Below are 22,390 nucleotides of genomic sequence, written 5' to 3'. Positions count from 1 at the left end.
AATGAATCACTTAAATAATTTTGTTCCAGTTAGTTGAAAACTATCAGTTTTAAAATCAATTATGTTAAAACAGTTATACTTCTCATATATTTTTAATTTTTTTTGAAGTTTTTGAATTACTGCAAAGATGTCAATTACATGATTATAGAATAGTGTTTTAAATTCTTTCAAAGCTACATATCTTAAGAGGCAAGTCATATATGTGATCATTAATGGCTTCTATAGTGAACTGCTACTCTAATTGAATACTAAAGATATACCAAATAAGTAGTTATAATATTCATAATACTATATTCTACTTATTTTCATTGTCACTAAAGCATAATTACAGTTATGATTTCCTCAACCACCTAATATTGAAATAGAATATTAATTCACAAACATTTTAGAGGTGATTTCAGACAGAAATGGCTAAGTTTTATTTTTGATTCAGGTTTGTCTTTAAGAATGTGGTTGGTTGGTTTTATAAAATGATGCATAACAATTGATGGAAAGATTCTGGGTCTCACATATGACATACAGTTCATTAGTATTAAAATGTTATTTTTCCTTAGCACATCAGTCAACAATGAGAAGTAATGTTGTAGAAGTGCATTTCACCTGAAATATCTTTATCAAAATTATCAAAATTTAGTTTTTATAGGTCCTCGAACTGTAACTGAAGTGCAGATGTCATTGAAAATTATAATAATAGTAATAAAATTTTAATTATACTAACAATTCTTTGTTTTTCTACTAAGGGCAAAGTAAAACACTGGGCTTGTAACCATAAAGACTCATTTTCATGAGTCAGGTACACTCAGACAAGGACACTAGTTGTGTCATGGGATAAATTGCCCAATTTTGCTCTTTCTTATTTGTAAAGAGAAGCTGGAGAAGGAAATGGCAAAGCACTTTAGTAACTTAAACTCCAAAATAGTCATGAAGAGTTGAACATGACTGAAATGATTGAACAACAACAATTTTAATGAATCTATGATTTCATCATGTGATAAATATTTTCTCTATCTTTACGGTTTAGAACCTAGCCATTCCTTCACATTCTGTCCCATGTTCATTATCTATATTCTTTCATAGATCTTCTGAAGAGATGTTATCATTTCAATGTGCTAGAGGTCTTACTGTAGATTCTTTTCATATTAGATGATTACCAATGTAGCAGTTAGACTTTTGATCTATTCCCCTTTCAGTGTTACTGTGTAACTCCCCCATTTCCTGTAGATTTTACCTTTATAACGTCTCCTTTTTTTCTTTTTATATTGCTCAGTACTCTGGTGGAGGCCATCATCCCCTAATAGCTGGACTATTATTATAATAGCTTTCTGATTGGTCTTCCTGTCACAAGTCTTTCCTTCCTCCATTGCATCCTCCACTCACCTTTCAGTGATCATCTTTCTTTTCTTTTTTTTTTTTTTTTTTTTTTTTTTTAAGAACTAGAATGGGGTCTCTCCAGGTTATATGACTTGCCCAAGGTTACAACTATCAGAAGCAAGATTTGAATCCAAAAGTCAATTTGTCCTCCCTATATGACACCAGAGCCTCTTTTTTTTTTTTTAATGACTTGTTATTCTTCTGGTTTGTTTTGCAGGCGTTAAGAATTTCTCCTGAATGTAATTCCTTTTCTTTTTTTTATTTTTTTTTGGGGGGGGGGTTATTTTCTTGAAACTGAAATCATTTAAAGGACTTTTATACCTTAAGTTTACCAACTAATCTTTAGTAGTGTTTTTTCTACTTATACATGTATATTAATTTTTTAATACAGATTTCTTTATGAATTGTGTTGGGAAAGAAAAATCAGAACAAAAGGGGAAAACCATAAGAGGAAAAAAAAAAATAAACCAATGATCTTCTTGAAATACGGGTCTGACCATGTCACCCACTACTTAATAAATGCCAGTGACTCCTATCACATTCAGTATCAAAAATCCAACTCACTTTGGCATTCAAAGCACTTTATAACCTGACCTTCTCCTACCTTGCAGTGTTCTTGCACCTTCTCACCTACCCTATATTCATTCCAGTGATAGCAGCCTCTTTTCTGTTTCTTAGATATTCCATCTCCCAGTTTTCAGCATTTTCACTGACTGTTCTCCATCTATAGAATTCTTTCCCTCCTCCTCTTTGCCTCCTGATTTCCTTCAACTCAAATAAAATATCTGTAGAAAGATTTCTACCAGGAGTCTTTCTTGGTACCTTCTATTTTGATTATCCCCAATTTACATAGCTTGTTTACATATAGTTGTTTGCATGTTCTTTCTCCCATTTAGATTTTTAGCTCTTTAATAGCAAGGAGTGTCTTTTACCTTTTTTTGTATTCTCATTTTTTAGCACATTGCCTGGCACAAAGTAGACAATTAATAAATATGTAGTGACTGGTCAAACACTTCTTAGATACTATTCCTTGCCATGCTTCTTGGGAATGTAATAATACATAATTATTTTATTTAATGTACTTACATGTAATTGCCCTCCTTTCTTTTCAACCAGAAATCTATATATCCATGTAGTGTTAATAAAATATAGAGATGACAGATTCCTGGCCAGAGATGGAATATATCTAAAAAAGGCTAACAAAAATTTTCCAAATGTTTTACAGATCTAGGCCAGAGAGTTTAAACTAAAAAAGTTTTTTGTTTAGAAAAAAGATAACTTCAAATTCTATAGAGCAAAATGCATCTGGGAATTTAATCCCAGGAAAGATGGGAGATGTTCAAGAATGAAATTCTGAAGACATAAAAGGAAATATTTATCTGAAGATTGATAAAGATTCATAGTGGACTCACTAGCCACGTTAGACTTTTAAAAAATATCAGATTTAGAAATCAAGATAAGGAAAATATAACATCATGTAAAAATAGTTTCAAGAATGTTGAAGCTCAGTATGAAGTGAGGTTACAAGAGCAGTGCCTTTTTACCTTAGCCAAAAGAGGTTTTAGCTACATCAATGCCATATCCTGTTTCTGTCTTCACAAAATCGGGCATACAACCCTTTTTCTTCTTTGACACTGCTACCACCCTAGTGCAGGCCATCATCTTACATATATATAATTTCAATAGCCTGCTGTTTTAGTCTTTCTCCTTCAAGTTTCTCCCTACGATCCTCAACTCCTCCCTTCAGCCTTCAAATTAACCTTCCTAAAATATAGGTCTCACTATGTAAGCCTTGCCTCATCAAGTGGCTTCCTATTTCCTATAGGATCAAATATAAATTCTCTGTTTGGCTTTTAAAGCTTATCCTCAATTAACTCCTTCCTACCTTTCTGATCTACCTATTCCTTATTCCTTTCCCATTTACTGTATAATCCAAAGATACTGTTCTCCTTTCTTTTCTTTGAATATGACACTCACATTTGCCAATCACAGGTATTTTCGGTGACAATCCTATCTTCACCTCTTGAATTTCTTCAGATCTTAGTTAAAGGCCTATTTTCTTTAAGGAACATTTATTTCCTAATTCTTCAATTCCTCTCTCTCTCAGATTATCTCCAATTTACTTTGTCTATTTTTTTTTGTAAATAGTTGTTTGCATGTTGTCTTCATCATTGGATTGTGAACTTGAGAGCAGGAACTGTTTTTATGATTTTTCTCTTTTGCTTTTCTTTATATCATCTCCATCATTTAGCACAGTACCTAGCAAATAATAGGCACTTATGAATGTTTCTTGTTTTTTAAACTAGAAAAGCTTGTTTGATACATTAAAATGGGAATTGTTTTTATGTTGAATTAGATAGGTTTTGAGGTCTCTGTCTCTCTTAAGGAGTCCCAAATGATACAGTTCTGTGAAAAACTTGACCTGTTTTTAATCATATACATATAGAAGGACGCAGCATTTTTTTTTAACCAAGATTCTCTCATCTCATTTCTTCCTTTTGAAATCCTACCCATACTCTAAGATCCATCTCAAATGCTATTTATTTTATGAAGTTTACCTTGATTATTCCTGGGGGGTAGAAAGGGGAAGTGATCCCTCCCCTCTTTGAGTCTTGTGAGACATAAGTCAGTCATATTCAAATATAAAACACTCAAATATTTCTTGAATGAATGGATATATTAAAAGATAAAGTGCTAAAAAGGGACTCTGTTAGGAAGAAACTAGAAGATTTGATACCTATTCAACCCCTAGGATCTAGTGCAGGGGTCCTCAAACTTTTTAAATGGGGGCCAGTTCACTTCCCCTGAGACTGTTGGAGGGCCAGACTATAGTAAAAACAAAAGCTTTGTTTTGTGGGCCTTTAAATAAAGAAACTTCATAGCCCTGGGTGAGGGGGATAAACATCCTCAGCTGCTGCATCTGGCCTGCGGCCATAGTTTGAGGACCCCTGATAGTGGGTAACAATGAAATTGCAGAAGATGTAAATACAATCTCTAAAAACTAAAAAAAAAAAAAATTTTTTTTAAAGACAAAAGTTTAATTACATCATTAGGAGTAGTACCTCCATGCACTTGATTGAAAAGAAGGTAATCGTCATTTTGGATAACTTCAAATTTATTCTCTATCTTGTTTCTTTTAATATCTATCTAGTACATAATCTGTTTCTCTCTTTTTGTCCTAAATTCAGAAAACACATTTTCTCTTGAGCTTTTGAGCTGCTTGCCCATGAAACCTGTCCTTTTTTGGCCAGCAAATTTTAGGGCCTCTTGTGGTTTTTCCAAGTCTTTTATAACATTTTTACCATATGTTGATGTTCACATATATTTACTACACTTAAAATAACAACATGAATGTATAGTTAAAGCATCATTAACTTTGCAGCAGATAATGAATATAAATTCATGGCATTATTTTAAAGTATTTTTAAGGCATTTTATATATTAAATAACACATTATTTACAATAATTTACAGTATTATTTTAGAGTGATTTCCAAATTTTTCTTTTTCTACTTCTACTGGGATAGGGTGGGTATGAGTATGAGTGTGTATTTTCTTTATTCCTTCCTTCTTAATAGGTTAAATTTTTTTTTTAATTTATTTTTCTTTTCTCCTCCAAAATCTATCCCTCTCATATATGCCTTTCCTCCTGAGAAAGCAGGAAAAATAAAACACATTAGAAACACATATAATTAAGCAAAACAAATTCCTGCATTAGCCATATACCACAAAACAAAAAACCCTCAATCTTCATTCTTTACTACATTATCTCTTTGTCTGGAGATAGATAGTGTGTTTCATCATGAGATGATAAGTATATTTATCTTTTTTAAATGTTATTACTAATAATAGTTACATAGTATCCTTGAAAACAAGAACCTCAAAGAGACAAAAGACTGAATAATTTATTGTGGCACCTTGAGCAAATTATTAGAATAGCATGAAATGGAATAGTTCTTGACTTTTAGAATATATTTCACTTGAGAGCTAGGCAATTATATGGATAATTTAGTCAATATAAACAGTTAATCTGGATAATATAGGCCAAAAGAACAATATCATCTTTCAACTGTAAACGTTTTCTTTGCCTGAATTCGACCAGATAATTATTTCAATTATCCACTTTTATGTAAATTCATTAATTAATAAAATTATTGTTATATAAATTCATTAATTAATAAAGTTATTTTTTTTAAACAAGATGTTATACTGGGCACCTTAGGCACAAAAATATGCATAAGGAATGGTGCACTTGTCATCAAAGAACTTTTAATTTAGTGTGGGAGATCATACAAGTATAAAAATAATGAAATTAGAAGTTAATAGTTGTCATAACAGTGATGAAGCCAAGGTTGTAATTCATATAAGTTTTTCAGAGATTGTATTTACATCTTCTGCAATTTCATTGTTACCCACTAGATCCTGGGAGTGAATAGGTATCAAATATTCTAGTTTCTTCTTAACAGAGTCCTTAGTTTCTAGCACCTTATCTTTTAAGTATGTTCATTCAATCAAGGAATATTTGAGTGTCTTATATTTGCATATGATTAACTTATGTCTCACAGGATTCAAAGATCATGGTGTTTTTGGATTATATATGATTGTTACCTTTAGTATTTGGAATAACTATTTATTGTAATAGATGTTAGGTAATCAAATGGAATGGAGAATTAAGACAAATATCTAGGCACACCAGACCCATAGAGAGCTTTTACATGAAGTGTGTGTGTGTGTGTGTGTGTGTGTGTGTGTGTGTGTGTGTGTGTATATTTTAACTAAGGTAAATGCTTTTATAGGTTGTATATTAGATTGTTGCTTCTCTACTTCATGTTTCTTAAATAGAACTGAACTAAGGAAGAGAACCAGGCAAAGTGCTGTGAAGGGGGAACCCTAAATAGCTCAAAATTTATGAATATGAGTTCTATATAAGGACACAGAGAGAACTTGAATAATAAAAGAGAACTAGGTAGAAATCTAAACAGTACTCAAAATGTTAATTAACATCTATCATATCATATAGATTCAGCTGTATTGGGGGTCAGATTATGTCTTCTAAACCTACTTTTGTACAATAAAAGCCTTATATTAGTCTTCTCCAGTATTACCATCATAAAGAAGTTTCATCATGTGTTTATATGTTTTCTAGAATTAGGAGCTTATGATACAAGAGCCTAAGATTTTTTTTTTTATCAGAATATCTTTTAAACATTTTAGGTTCATTGAAACCCCAAATGCATTTTTGCCTACTTCTTTCCCCTTAATTTTTAAACCCATGTGTATTCAAGGGAAATTTAATCCATATGTTCCTTACTCACTCACACTTAACTCATCAAAATGTTGTTTTGTAAAAGCTATTTGATGTCCAACAAGTCTTATGAGCCTTTTTATAAGCCCCCTTTTTTTTCCTCTTTGAAACAGGAAGTTTTTTTGCCTGTCATAAATACTATTCCCAAAGGATTCAAGTTCAGTTTGAAACTTAGAACCCATAAAGTTCTAAAGTTGAAAAGCTACATTCACTCATCCTTGCATCTAACAAATGCTATCTTTAAATTTCCAGCTTTAGGTTTTTAAAACCTTATGTAGGACCAAACAAAAATAATATAAGTACTTTCATCTGCTCAAAATATGGACATAATTTGTTTTCTGTTCACCAAGGATGCAAAATTAAACAACATTGAAAAATAATATTTTTTTATTGCCCCTACCTTCTAACTCTCTTCGTAGTAAGTTGATAAGGACAGCTAACTACTAATAGTAGAAAGAATATTTCATTTATAATCAAGTAACCTGGCTTCGATTTTTGGCTCTGTTAATTAATACCTGAAGTTTATTTCCTAATCTGTAAAATAAGGATTATAATTTTATCTCACATCATTGTTTTCAAGGTCCAATTAAATAATTAATTTAAAGTGCTTGTAAAAAATAAGGCACTATATAAAGTAAGTTAGAGCACTTTCTGATTCTGGCATTAGAGGACCCTGGAGATCAAAGTTTTTCACTAATGATTTAGGGCCTATGTGATTCTGAAAGCAAGTCTTTACTACCCAGGGAAAAGGTTCCTCAGCTGTAAAGTACAGGATTTGGGCTTGATGACCTCTGAGTTCTTTTCCACTTCTCAATTTATAATGCTTTAAAAATGTATTTGTACTTTGAGTCATTAATTTTTCCATTTGTACCCCCCCCCAAACATTTAGTACACAGCTTTCATATTGAAAGCAATTAAATGACTTTTTTCATTTATTCTATGATTCTTCTAAGTTAATTATTAAAGGGAAGAAAAAGTAATTGACATTTGCATTATTCATTGCTGCTATCCACAATAGTCCCTTATAGTAACTTGAAAGACTTTGACTATATCTGAAGAAAGTGATTCAAAACATTTGTGGAAGACATTTTCTATCATTATTATTAGAATTTGGCTTTTGAACTCTTCATTAGCAACAGAAACATTTTCAGGGACAATGCACTGAAAACATTTGATTGAGTATTTACTCTCCATGGATTCTGAGTTACATATCTGGCCAAGGAAGGTGCCTAAAAGTACTTCAGCTAAGTACTGTAGCAGAAAAGTCAAGTATTATATAGTATTTGTTTAACCATAACCACTACACAAAGAACTACTCCCATAGACTTTGTCAATCAGTTCCTAGCTATCAGGCAATCAAGCTGGTTGCTTGGGAGAAAAGAAAAAAGAAAAGCCTAACCAAATCAAATTTCTTAATGTTACTTCTGTTTTCAGTTAAAATGGCATAAGGATTTTTAATAACCACCAAATGATTAAACTATTTTTGTCCTCTTTCAAAATATTTTGGCTTTCATACATTCCCAAATAGCAAAGTTGTGATCAGGGTATTACTGCAGTCAAGGAAACTGAAAAGTGACACAACCATGTCAATCTTCTCACAGACTTATCTTCTTGTTTGAATATTATGTAAAGTTGTATTTTTTCATGTTCTGTCATTGTAAAATAAATAGAAAATAGTTTTTGTTTTGTTTTTTTCTGTTTAAATCCAGTCAAAGAACATATAATTTGTCAAAGTGTGAACCATTATATAAAAATTTCAGTTTTCTAGGCTTTGGGGGAAGGAGTCTTTTCTATCCTAATTTTAAACTTTTTCCAATATGATTTTATTCATAGACGTTTAAACCATTTCCAGAAATTTACAGAACATAATCAAAGTTTTTGGTTTTGTTTTGTTTTTAATTTTTTTTTTTTACATCAACAATTTATTTAATAAGGCATGCAAATTGGGGCCGGCTTTTGTTCAGCCTAGGGACCCAAAGGCTCATAGCTCTTTGGCTTTTACTCAATTTTCAACACAGTACAAGCGATGAACAGGAATATATCAGTCAAATGGTAATTAAATTAGGATATATGCTGATATCTCTTGAGACAGGGTTTTACAAAAAACATCTAAAGGACCCATAAGTGTTGAGAGGTGAAACTTAAAGAGTCATAAAATAGAGAACTAGTCACAAAATGGAGGTACTTTGGTCTAACAATTTTAATTCCTTTCATTGGGACCTAGAGCTCCACACACCCTACAGATCTGCCATTTACCTTAAGAAGATTTGATCTAGATTGAGACATTGAAGGTAGAAGTAATCTACTGGCACAGACTTAAGTAACAAGAGTCACCAGGAACAGTCTTAGAACTTTGTGAGGTGGAGCTATAGAATAAGGAATATAAGAAAGAAGTAATGCTTCATTCCCTACCAAAGAGGTGTAACGTGGGGAGAAGGATTTCATGATAATAGGAGGTTGGCCAAACAGCATTTCTAATGGCAAAAGGCAAAGTTCCCTCCTTAGTTTACCAAGGAAGTAGAACAAAATGACTGGTCAGACCTCAGGCTGTCTCAGATGTGTCTCCCTACAGTTTGCCCAGCAGGTTCTGTGCTAAGTGCTTTAAAAATAGTATCTGACTTGATAATACTTTTTGGCAGCTTAATTTGAGATAATAGTAAAATTTTATGTTTTATATTTCATTAAATACTATTTTAGTGTTCTAAGAGAATTGTCACTTTTACTTGAGTGTACCACTACATCCCAATCACCCAAGTTCTAAATTTCAGTGTCCTTATTCTCTTTGCCTTCACTTTCACTTATCCCACACATCCAATCAACTGGCATATTTTATCTTTTCTATTTCCACAAAATTGCTCATAAATGGCCTCCTTTCTTTACTTAGGTAACCATCACTAAATTTTAGGCCCTCATCACTTCTCTTATAAATTATTGCAATAATTTCCTATGTAACGTCTCTACCTCAAAACTTTCCCCACTCTAATCCAATATTGCCAATGTGATTTCACTAAGCATTGGTCTGACCATGTAAAACCTTTCCTGTCCTAATTACAGTATCTTCCTGTTATCTTTAGGAAAAGGGCTTCTTAACCTGAGGTTCATAATTTTAAAAAATTATAATTTGATCACTCTTTCAATATAGTTTCCTTTGTAATGCTATCCATCTTATTTTATAAATTTAAAAAATATGATTCTGAGAAGAGTTCCATACGTTTCAATAAGCTGCCAAAAAGGTCCATGACACAAAAAATGTTTCAGAAGTTCTGGTCTAAGATTAAATATAAATTCTCATTGTACTAATATTTAAAGCTTTTCACATACCAATGCTTTCCTACCTTTTCAGTCTTCTTACACATTATTCTTTTTTAGGGCCATATGATGTTTTGTTCCATTTCCCTTTTCTCTGACCCAAGTGACTAGAATGAACTCCTTTCTCACTTAGACCTCTTCCACATTAAGTGTTTTCTGAACCTTTCAGCTTCTACTTCCCTCCTTCTCAAAATTATATTAAATTAATTTTGTATATTTTGTATGTAACTCATTTTTTTAGATATCATCGTTCCCATTTGCATGCTTACTTAGCACAGTACCTGGAACATATAGGCGCAAGTGCTTGAGTAATTCTGAATTTATCAGTACATGTGCTAGCTTATTTATCCAACTTCCTTATTTTTTTAATTAAATATATGGTCAAAAAGATTTTTAGAGATCCTTCCTCTCACCCAAATTTGGCATAGAATGATGCACTAAAGATTTTTTTTCCTCCACATACCAGATTTCCTATGCTAGAAATAACAAGAGTAAAACAGAGGCTCAGAATTGGAACCTGTCAGGTTTTGTTTTATTCTGATCCCTTAGCTTTCCTACTTTTCAAGATAAACAGTAAATAAATAGGCAAAAAGGAGTATAATTTTAATCTTGAATAGGGAACATCATTTTAATTTTCTCATGTGGTAGAATGAACATCAAATTATAGCAATTTGAAAGAAAGAAGGGATACTGTGTTCCCCTTTACTTGTTTATTTCTTCTAGATAAATTAGGTGCTTTGAGAAGTGCACTAAGGACTGAAAAGATGAGGTACCTTTTAAATACTTGATTTGTTTTGGAAGGTGGGTAGTGAAATTAGCTACTTTTGATTACCTTATTTAGTATCAGTTGACTAGGTAAGAGTCTGTTAGTACTGCCTAATAAAAGTAGAGGGGTATTAGCTTATACAATCATAAATTTAAAGCTGGAAGAGGGACCACAGATGTCAGTCTTAAACTCACATGTAGGACCTATCCAAAGAAAATCACACAGATACATAAATAGTATATTTTAGGGAGTCAGTGGATTCTTTGACAAAGTTTTTTTTTTGGTTTTTTTGTTTTTTTTTCTGGAGGCCTAAAATTTTAAGTATGTGGACATGAGTTCCTTATTTCTTGACTATATAAGAACTAAGTCATAATCATGTTGTACCTAGATAATTTTTTTACTTTTTTAATCAATCAGCAACATTCTTTAAAAGTGAAAAAAGCTTTTCTGGGTCATTTTATTAAGATAATTTTTTTTCCAGGAAGAGGAGTTTTAGCTATTTGAGAATCAGAGCAAGGGGATGGGCCCAATAAACTTGTAAACCTGGAATCTTCAATTTATTTTAAAGATTTCCCACCAGCCTTCTTCTCCTTCTCCTAACAAACAAGCTAATCCATATTTTTAGATGGTTCAATATTTAAGTTTAAGCTATATTGAAAGTGAGCTCCTTTTGATCAAGAAATATATATATACATACAATTTTCCCCCTTCTTTGCATTCCCAAGTCTTGGCACTATACCTGGCACAGACCAAGTTCTTAATAAATGATAGCTGATTGATATTAAAGCCTTTGGACCTTATTTAAAAATACAGTTACCCAAATACCGTGATCTCTTAGGCCTATGTAATAAGAGCATTCCTTCCAGCAATGCAGATAGCAATCATCTTTTACTTTCTAGGGCACAAGGAGATTAAATAACTAGTTCAGGATCACAGAATTAGTAAATATCAGAGGAGGAATTTGATTCAGGGTTTTCCTGACTACAGGCATTATTCTCTATCCACTTTACTATTTCCCCCAAGGGAGTTTTGAAATAATGCTGTGAATTAAAAATATGATGTTTAGTTTCCTAGAAATGTTCATTTTAGATGTTTTATAGGGTCCAATACTTCAGAACTCCATGGGCCATACTGCCGATAGGATTTTCTTGGCAAAGTTACAGAAATGGTTTGCTGTTTCCTTCTCCTATGGATTAAGGCAAACAGAAGTTAAATGACTTGAACAGAGTCACAACTAGTAAGTAAATGAGGGTGGATTTGAACTCAGATTTTCCTGACTTCAGGTCCATTGTTCTTTCCTTTGAGCTATTTAGCTGCCTCAAGTTAAATATATTAATCCTAAAAAACAACAAGTAGCACAGATTTATGTAAATTAAAATTTTCATAATTTTTTTCCTTCATTTTTTTTTTTAAGTATGGAGGCAACTTTATCATCTGGCAACTATCATTTTCTTAATTTTCATCCCTTTCCTAGGGTAAAATTGTATCCCAAAATTTATATTCTTTGACATATTGCAAAAACAAACTAAGTTTTAAAAACTAAAAAATTCACAGGGAGGGAATCCATGTAGCAGTTTATCATTGCCATAAAGATTAATTTGTAATGCTCTATGCAATAAATATATCTTTCCCCCCCATGTACTTTCTTATTCGCCATGTATTTGCTACATCAATAAGAATTTTTTCTATATTTAAAAAAAAATTATTCTTAGCTCTTACATTTTCTGAAATTCAATCACTGAAATAAAAATTGAGAAGGCCAAGGACAGTATTTGCTAATTCATTTTAAATTTCATCCTTTTTACTTTAGTAATTAATAATAGTTCGTAAAACTTTAAATTCACATTGTCCTTATTGATTTAAATTTGAATTTATAAATATCAAATTATTAGGAAGAAACTACTAAATTTAGTCTCCTGATTTTAAAAGTACTTTTCAAACACAAATTTTTTTTTTAAACAGCCTATCTTTTCAGTATATCTGACTAATACTTCCCTCAACAGATACAAAACATATGTATTTATTTACCAAACTGTATTTAAAATGAAGTTCAAGGTCCCGACTGACTTTAGAGCCTTTGGGACTTAATATTGAATTGCTGAATTTTTTGTTTATTTTTTGTTATTCATTTCCTTTTCAAAGACTGATCTTTGCTCAAAATACTTGTTAACCACAATATAAAGAAATCTGTCTTTTGTTCAGCTGCATAAAATAATATGGGGCAATGCTCTTTAAACCACTAAATTCTAGGAGGGACCAATGTCTTTTGTTGCCATCTCAGGTGGGAGATTGTAATCCTTAGGTTATAGTACAATGGGAGAAAGTTTTAGTATTATCTATTTGTATTTCTGAACCTACATACTATTTATGTAAAGAGTACTGAGTAACTATCATTTATGTATTTGTATGGTTGTTTTTATTATTATTACAACATTGGGGACAGCAATGAATACATTTAGGTTAACCCCCAAACCATAGTAAAAGATTACATTTGTAGGCATTCACCTTATCTTTCTAGATTAGAGTTAGCCAGAATATCCTCTGCCTGGTACTAGGAAATGGTGTTTTTAATGAGCATTTATATTTGGAGGGGCTTTCAGAACTTCCAGATACTCAATTAAAGAGCTGCAATTATTATTGTAGTTTTTATTATGCAAATGGTTGGATGACCCATGAAAGTGCTAAAGTTATTATAGTTGCTATTATTATTATTATTATTATTATTACTATTACTATTATTACTATGCCTTATGTAAATACTTTAGTATCAGATCCTTAAAACCCAAAGTCTCCCCTAAAGGAGATTAAAACATAATCTCTATATAGCAATAGTGGATTAACTTCATTTTCCCTCAACCACTAGTTTGCTCCCTGAATGTTGTAACTAAAAGACTCAGTACGCTTTAAATATTCTGTGATATAGGAAGTTGTAATTGGAGATTTCCAAAGGACAAGTGTAAAAATTATACACTATTGAAACTAAATGTTTTATTTTGTAGTTTTCTTAAAGAATGACTCCCTCAGAGACCTTTCAAAGCTAGTACTTCCTTCAGAAAATGTTTTAACCTCTTAAAACTAAATCAGTTAAATGTGAAGGGACTTCTTTCCTATTTCTATAATGCAAAATTCTGAGAAGAAAAAAATTGTTCTCATTAGGAGTTATTGAAAATGTGCGCTTTAGTAATTTTATCTGCTAATAAGAAAATCAGAAAAGTATAGTTAAATATTATTTTATAGGTTTCCTATTAATGTAGATTTCTTTTAAAAATTAACAAGTTCACTGATTTTCCCAACTTAGATTAAAGACTTAACATTTATTTTTTGGACTTAATCAGAGGATGAAATTATTTTTCCTAGAAGAAACTTTTTACTCTTTTTTTGTGAACTTCCCCGAGTGACCAAGTGACAGTACTCTGCATAAAACCAGACATCACCGACCAATTATGGGGTCTTCTGAAAATTAGCAAGAAGTAGAAAGATTTATTGGGACTCCTTTTCTAACTAAATCACTTCAATCTTACACACACACACACACACACACACACACACACACACACACACACACACACCTTTCCCCAAATCCCAGCCTTCATTTCTTTTTTTTTTTTTTCCAGAGAACCCGTTAGTCAAGTGCATAGAAAGAAAATTCCATGGCCTTCGTAAAGTAACCTGGCTGCTGAAGAGTTAAAGGAGGGGATGGATGGTCTATTTAGAAGGGCAAATGGATCAGCAAATCAGGGAACTGCTGTCTGTATGAATCTTTCAATAAACACAAAGAAGGGGAGCCTGGGGAATAGAAACCCAAATCCACTTGTAATCGTACAAGAGAATCAGGCATAATTACTTGAGCAGCCTAGATTAAGATTGATGAGCCTTTAAAGTGGCGCTTCGGATCGATCGCCTTGCCCTTTGGAAAGAAAAGGGTTGCTGGGCCAAGGTGGATCTCGATTCTGCTTGGCTCCCACTGTGGAAATAACGGAAAGAATATGGAAGGGAAAAGGGAAAATGAACCCAGCCACCAGGCGCATGTGATCCACATCAGCTGACTAGGGTCAAGAGGCTATGCTGGCTTATTAAGGGATAGAAAACAATAAAATGAAAGAAAATAGAGTTTGCGTCAATAGTATCCAAACTGTCACCATCAGAGGCTGAAAGCTGTCACTGAAACAGTTTGTTTCAGATACTCCTTTACACAGAAAATAAATTACTCTCGTCTTTTCTTTTAATTCGGCAAAGGAATTGACACTTTGCTGTGCAGTAGAATCACAAATTGAGTGTTAAACCAAAGTAAAACATAAACAACGTGACAGATATCATGATACAGGGCTAATTCAGTCTATGTGCTTATTGTAAAAAGGGGGGAATGAATTAAAAGGCACGCAGTGCAGGAATCGGCTCCCTCCTCCCTGAGACTGCCAGCCCCAAAGCTTTGCTGCCAGAGACGTTGGAGCTCGGCCCGAGGCTGGGACAAGTATCCCCCCTTTTGCGCACCCCCTCCTTCCCTTGCTTTACCCCACACCCCAGGCTACGTTCTCTCCTCCCCCGCCGGCTCCTGGAGAGCTTGGGGCGAGTTGGGGTAAGAAGGGAGGAGGCTGGCTTATTGCTAGTACGGGACATTTTATGAGATGAAGTTGAAGCTTTGTTTGGGAGGGAGCAGGCCGAGTTCTTAGACACAGTAGCAGAAGAGCTACCTGGCGCCAGAACCAGAACTGGCTTCCAGTTTACCGATGTGCGTATCCGTGTGTATGTGTGTGATAACTTCTGTAACCCCATTACATTAGTACATCTTTTTTCAATTCACGAATTCCCTACTTGAGCTGATCTCTGGTCCGTTGAATCAAAAGCCCAAACCGTTCCTCCCTACCTCCCGCTTGTTGGCCTGCACACTTTCAGAAACCCTTTTGCCCCTAAATCCAGCTCCCTCACCTTGATTCTTGTAAAAGTTTCTCCTCAGTTTTCAGCCTCTACTAACTCCCCAGGAAGATGATCTCTGTTAGTGTTTTCATTGTCTTATAAATGAGATATCTCGTTACTTTGAGATCAATTGAAATTAATCTGACTTTGCTAAAAAAAAAAAAATGTGAGAGCCGAATATAAGGGCTTTCCTCTTTAGTCCCTTTTCCCCAACCCCCTCTCCTTGGAGTCCCTTGAGAAGCTCAGCTTTCTCGACCCTGGCACCATTCTGCATAATCCTGTGTCCCTGGGATAACAGTGACCATCAAAGGCCTTCGGAAAGACTGAGCTTTCATTGGAAAATGTGTGTGCGATGTCCCCCAGCGCCTTCAAAGTAGATAATGCTGGCCACTTAGCCCACCGTACAGTATTTCCAGGGGAAGTTTTGCACTGCTGAGGGGCAGCTTTTAGTGTTTTACAAAATGATAATTCATTCTGAGACTAATGATAGATTAAGGGGTAAAAACTGTTTAGATTTTTTTCATACAGGCAGGATTTCCCTGAATTGTGGAAAATGACATAAGGCACCATTCTATTAGCCAAACCTGTAGTATGTAGGGGTACCCATCTTCCTGGACAGCAAAGGCTTCGGCTGCTCAATGATTGTATGACACCCTGTACTTGTCTTGCAGGCCCCGTGGTCCTCAGTACACCAGCTCAGCTCATAGCCCCTGTGGTGGTGGCCAAGGGGACACTCTCCATCACTACGACGGAAATTTACTTTGAGGTAGAGGAAGACGATCCTGCCTTCAAGAAGATCGACCCCAAAGTGAGTACATGTACTGCAAAGGACCCATTGACACCGTTAGTGAATTTGTGGCTTAATTATTACATGGAAGAAGGAGAATGTTGATAGACTAAGGGATTTTTGTTATTGTTTGTTTTTAATAACCAGTAAAAAGGAAAAAAATGGAATCTGCTTTCTAAAGTGCAAAGGAAAGAGATGCAATATATCTGCAACTCTAATTCTTAAATTCGTGTGGAGGTGATGAAAGTCAAATATATTCATAATTTTAAATCCTCTATTACCACAGCAGGAACATTTTTACCGTCTTTCAGTGAATGCCTTTATATGAACTTGGGCAGATTTGGTAGTTAAGCCAATTGCCCTGAAATCCCTAGGGGTAACTGCGATCTCATACTGTCTCAAAAGATTTGATGGGCTTTTCTCTAAGAATGGGTTTTAATTGTAATGCCTTTAATTCCCCACCCCCTCCAAAAAAAAAGTGTAAATAGAAGCAATGTGGATCTTTTACTGAAAGCTTAAGTTGCAACCAAAGGAAAAAAATAAAACCTTAGAAAATTCTACCTATATTTTTAAATTGATTGTGTTCCTTAAAATAAGAATTACTAGTAGATTTAAGCTTTTCCAAAAGCTTCAAAAAAAAAGATTTTCCAAAAAAAAAACCCTTAACTTTTACATTGTTTGATTTTAAGCATTATTTTTGAAAGATGTATGTATTTGTATATGAAATTGCAAAATACCTGGTCACATTTAAGAAACAAATTATAGTATTTTTGTTTATACAATTACTACTTTAGAAGGTTATGGAGGAGAATCTGGTATTAGGATTTGACTGAACCACAATACTTTGTTTTCTATAGTCAGCTTTCTGTTTTTCATATTTATATCATAGTACACTTGTGAATAGAATCTTCTGTATTTGAGAAGAGAGGTAGGAAAAGAATCTTTTACATTGGTTTGCAGAGATCTTTCATTAAAATCTTTCTCAAGAATAATTATTCCAACATTTCAAAAATAAATTCCCAATAGTATTGGAATTGGGTTCCTAGACATGCCTAGTGTTAAAATTCTGACCAGTTAAATAAAATAATTATCACAGAATTGGTCTTTCTGAAACAGCATTTGACATACTAAAAATCATGAAGCAAATCTTTTAACTGGAGATCTACAATTGATTTGCTCTTTTCAGCACTTGTTGACTATAAATATTTAATTTAAGCAGGATATTTTTCAAACTCTTTTCTCTCACAACAAATCAAATAATTTCAGACACATTTTAATATTAAGTAATTTCCATTTGTATTGCATTTTGTCATTGCCTTTAGGCATAGGCTGGTTAGAGTTCTGATTTTAGGATTCTGCTGTCATCTTTATCAAGCAAAATATTGTAGATCAGAAGTAATCTTCATCTTATTATTTTGCTAACTATACTATATCTATCAGTCATCTCCTTTTATTGTAGTATTCTTTGATTCAAATATTGAGATGGATTTCATAAAATTAGCCAGATTCAGTAACCTTTGTTCTAGTAAATTAACTTTTCCTTAATATTCCTAATGAAAATCTAACTGGAGTAAGAAAATCTTTTCTAGCGGGATTATATTTTGATCACTAAAAAGTAATGCTACTGATAATTTAAAAACTGCCAGTTAATAATCTATAGCAGTTAAAGTTGTAGTGGTTTTCATCATTATTTAAAATTATATTTTCTCTAATTATACTTTTACATTTTTGAGGTGTTAAAGAATGTGTAGGCTTAATTTTCAAAATGAAGCATAATAAATTTTCAAATAGAAAAAATTTCTGAGTTGACATCTTTTCTTTTACTTCATTTATTAGCTTGTAATTAAATAAAAACCAGCAACAGAAATTAAAATCTAATTCACAAAAGTAATAATCCAGTGTATTTCAAGTGCATTTTTTTCAAATATATAATTCAGATATTCAAGCGTTATTATATAAGCAGAATCCAAATTTCTTCTGAATATATTTAAATAACATTTCAAGTATATTTGTGGAATGTTAGAAATAGAACAAGCACTATATTTGAACAGAAATGTAAACTTTTAAGTTCAGACAATTTTAAAGACAGTTAACAAAAGTACCATGAGAAAAATCTACCTTTAAATGGTATCTCCATTAGCAGAGAATGTCCTGAAGTATCCAAAAAATGGCATTTTAACTTCTGTTCACCAAATCACAAAACACCAACATCCACACTTTCAAAGACAATGTGAGATCACAATATTTGATACACATTAAAATGTACATTAGACGTGTTTTCTGATGACTCATCCAAATATCATTTACTCATTGACAGAGGTACCTAAAATCACCAGAGGTTGTTATAATCCATTGATGTTATAGACAGGATAGTCACTAACGGGTTGTCTTACAGCGGAGTTGTTTCCAGGTGTTGCGGACTTTTCAGGGGAGACGAAAAATTCTTTGAAGTCTCTCAATACTCTCGAGTTTAAATTTTTCTCCCCTCCCTTGTTCCCCTTTCTCCACCCCCACCCCCCCCCCCTTCATGATGCTTAAGAGGTAAATTCCTTTTTAATGACGCTATTGTTTGCATTGTCAAGTGAAATATCTGTGATTCAAACAGGAAGTTTAATTTTCATCGGGATTTGGGAATTGTTTCGGCCCTTATTAAAATTGTCCTCTAAAGTTTTTCCAAACTTTTAGGATTAGTAAGTATCTCTCTAGCCAGTCGCCACGTTTGTTTGGCAGCATTTTCCAGAGCTGAATGAGGTTTGCCCTGAAAGAGGTCTAAGTTTGGTAAGAAGTAGTGAGGACACCGCCTGCACTGTAAGCAGGATATAAGTTGCAGTAAAATTCCGTTGAGGCGATCGCCCAAGCAAGATTCGTCCCAATCCGATTCCCGGGGGTGCTTTTCACACTCGTAAGAAACCAGAGTCTTCATATGGTAATTGTTCAGGGGCTGGCCTGGCAATTCCAGGTGTCGATCACGTAAGGTTTTGAGAATGGAGAGGCATTTCTTTCTGCAGCCTCCCATCTGTAGTCTGTTCTCTGCTTCTGCGAACTGCAGGACCCAGGCATCGCTTTCCGCCGAACTTTGTTTGCCTGCTAGAGAGTGGCACTCCTTGGATAAGAGGTTGAACCCTTCAGCTTTGACCTCTGCTACCCTGTTGGGTCCTGGCCAGGGGATGTGGGGAAGTGGCCAGTGGGCAGCACTTCTTGGCCAGATCCCCGTGCACTTAAAAGCCGGGGTAATCTGCACCACGTATCTATCTCTTATTCTCAGTTTCACTTCGCTGGTGTCTGCCACCATCTTTACCACATCCCTATAACTACATTTATCCACTGCTTGAGCCACCAGGGTCTGGAATCTGGACCTGATTTTCCGAGCAGAGAGGTAACCGGAGGCTGTTATGAACTCCACCCATAGAGACATGCTCCTTTTACGCCCATCGCTTAACTTTAGCACCGCACATCCCGGCAGGGAACCATCATCCACAAAGTTGAAGACCCCCATTTGATTAAGATAAAGCACCACTTCAAATTCTGTGGGTGAAATGACCTCCAGACCCTCATAACGGTTGTCCATTTCATTGAGAGAACTGATGAAACGGGGCTCCTGCACTTCCACTTCCTTCAGTACATCCGAAACTACTTTGCAGACTTCTCGGATAGTTTTGGCGATGGCAGCTTTCCTGGCTTGGCATTTTTCATTGTAGTATTTATTCAGATGATAAACCAACTTGGCCTGGGCCGCGATCATGTTGGGGCAGAGATCCGGATTGTACACCGGAGTCTCACAATAGGCTGTGGGATCCAATGCGGCTGCTATAGCTGGAGCCAACTTCAGAGGAGAAACAAGCTGCTGTCCTCTGAAACGTAACCCCCCCCAAAAAAAAAAAAAAAAAATCTTTCCAATGCGTTGTAGCTGTTGTTTCTTAGTTGCTGTGTTCCAGTTGCTTTTATCTTTGAGCCCAGCCGGTTTTAAAGGGAAAGATTACTTTTCCCTACCACCTCCCTCTGTCTGGCTCACTTTCTCTGTGTCTGTCTGTCTCTCTTCCTCTCCCTCTTTTAAAGAATCCGTATGAGAGAAACGCATGGAGAGATCACCTTCCCAGCAATAAAAACAAAAGTTGCACTGAGACACAGAAAAGCTCTTCCAGTAGTCAAAATAATCAACTGTTTTCGTATTTATTTATGTTTTCCTGTAATCACAGTGTGTGCCAGGCTGTTAATCAGATGGTGTAAAAGTGTTGGATGGATGTGTGTGTGTGTGTATGTGTGTGTGTGTGTGTGTGTGTGTGTGTGTGTATGTATGTCAGAAGAATCTGCTGTTGGTTTGTATAAGAGCCCAGATGCACTCGAGTGGAAATTATAAAGGCAGGGCCAGGCAGGCGGGCGGCCAATCGCCACTGGGCTCGTCACCGCAGCCTACTTCAGCTCAAACCCGGTTAATTAATCCCCCCTCTTGGATGTAGACACGCAAACCAAAGGTAGGAGGCTGCTGCCGGCAGAAAACCACCCAGGCTACCTAGATACTTTTGGAAAGCAAGAGGAATCTTAGCTTTGGTGTTACTTGAAGCATATTGACGTTTTTTGAAAGAACTTGGCAAAATCCTTCTCTTCTGCAATGAAACCCTGGTTGTATCTCTACGGCTTGAAATGTGACTGCAGGTGTATTTGATGGTCATCCATCAGTCGGTGAACTAGAAGGGAGTTTTCATAGACAAATTCATTAACTGGTGTTTGCTGTCAGATTCTTTTTCTCCTTTTGACCTTGTAGATGTTTGTAATTTTTCAATTTTGAAATTTTCTTTTTAGATAGCTGGCATCTATGAAATAGCTTTCAAATAGCATTTTACATGTGCCACTGAATTAGATTTGTTTTGCTTTGTTTTTGTTTTTGAGCTATGCATATTTGGTATACTCTTTACTTGACTCATGTGTGGCAGTTGAAACAAATCTTTAAAATCCCAGTTGTTAAATTGTCTGGTGATTTCTTGATTAATCAACTAAGTTTAAAAAAAAAAAAAAGTTAGATACTTTGTAAACCTTCTCTTCCTCACCTCCCCCCCCCCCCAACTCAGTTTCTTGTCTTTTGTGATTGCAGGTTTTTCTCCATACTTAGTACGCTGAGCTATGTAATATATATGGAGAATTTAAAAATACTTGAAAAATAAATAGCAAATTATTTTTCTTCATACTTTATTTCAATATGAAGTTATTTTAAATTGTGTTGTAATCAATGTGGGCACAAGAGAGATTGCAGATATGCTGACATATTACTAACCTGACAGTTTGAAGTTTTGGAATTTGGGGTTTGATTGTATTGATTGTATTTTAGGAACTATCTCTCAAGTGTCCACTGTTGTAGCCTAACTGTGCAGAGTGTAAAAATGCCAAAAACTACTTTGTAGCATCTCTGCTTCTTTTAGTAACCTTCAAAAGAAATAGTTTATCGTATTTTAAGATGAATCAAACATCAAGAAAGAAATGTTTCATTTTGGTAATTTTAAAATAATAAAGATTTAATCATTAAAAAATTTTAAAACACAGAAAAGAATAAAGCTTCTCTTATATAGCATTACCTTAATGTGCTTAATAGTTTTCTTTTGTTTTAGCAAAATGCATCAAAATAGAAGGAATACTCAGTCGGGTTCTCCATTGTGTTTAAAAAGTGAGATGAATTTTGAAAATACCCAAACAAATTTCCACATTTTGTGGGAAGCTATTTTAAATTTTCTCTTCCAGTTTAAAATAGTTCTTTTGCGTCTTCCTCACAGACACCCTTTCCTCTCCCCCAACCCATTTATAGGTAACTGATCTCAAGAGAGTTTCTCTATTTGTATTAGACTATTCCTACAACTTATTTTTTACATTTTTTAAAAAATTCACAAAACCATGCATTTTTTGCCCTCTGGTAATCTATAGAAAATTCTGTTAAATTCTGTTACATGGTA

The 22,390-nt window shown here is 34.2% G+C and overlaps 2 protein-coding genes across 2 annotated transcripts in view; one reads left to right on the top strand and one right to left on the bottom strand.

The window, feature by feature from the left end:
- Positions 1–22,390, top strand: part of NBEA (neurobeachin) — a 754,131-nt gene that overhangs the window by 500,882 nt on the left and 230,859 nt on the right. The window contains exon 40 of the mRNA XM_051986470.1: positions 16,336–16,472. Within this exon, the coding sequence (XP_051842430.1) occupies positions 16,336–16,472 (137 nt within the window). The remainder of the gene's footprint in view (positions 1–16,335; positions 16,473–22,390) is intronic.
- On the bottom strand, positions 18,265–20,726 carry MAB21L1 (mab-21 like 1). The gene has a single exon (XM_051986471.1). It carries the CDS (start codon positions 20,191–20,193, stop codon positions 19,114–19,116), a length of 1,080 nt encoding a protein of 359 aa, XP_051842431.1. The 5' UTR covers positions 20,194–20,726; the 3' UTR covers positions 18,265–19,113.

Source organism: Antechinus flavipes, chromosome 3, assembly GCF_016432865.1.
Source record: "Antechinus flavipes isolate AdamAnt ecotype Samford, QLD, Australia chromosome 3, AdamAnt_v2, whole genome shotgun sequence".
In the NCBI taxonomy this organism is placed as follows: Eukaryota; Metazoa; Chordata; class Mammalia; order Dasyuromorphia; family Dasyuridae; genus Antechinus; species Antechinus flavipes.
The sequence above is the reverse complement of the archived record's forward strand: the minus strand, read 5'-3'. Positions and strand labels throughout refer to the sequence as shown.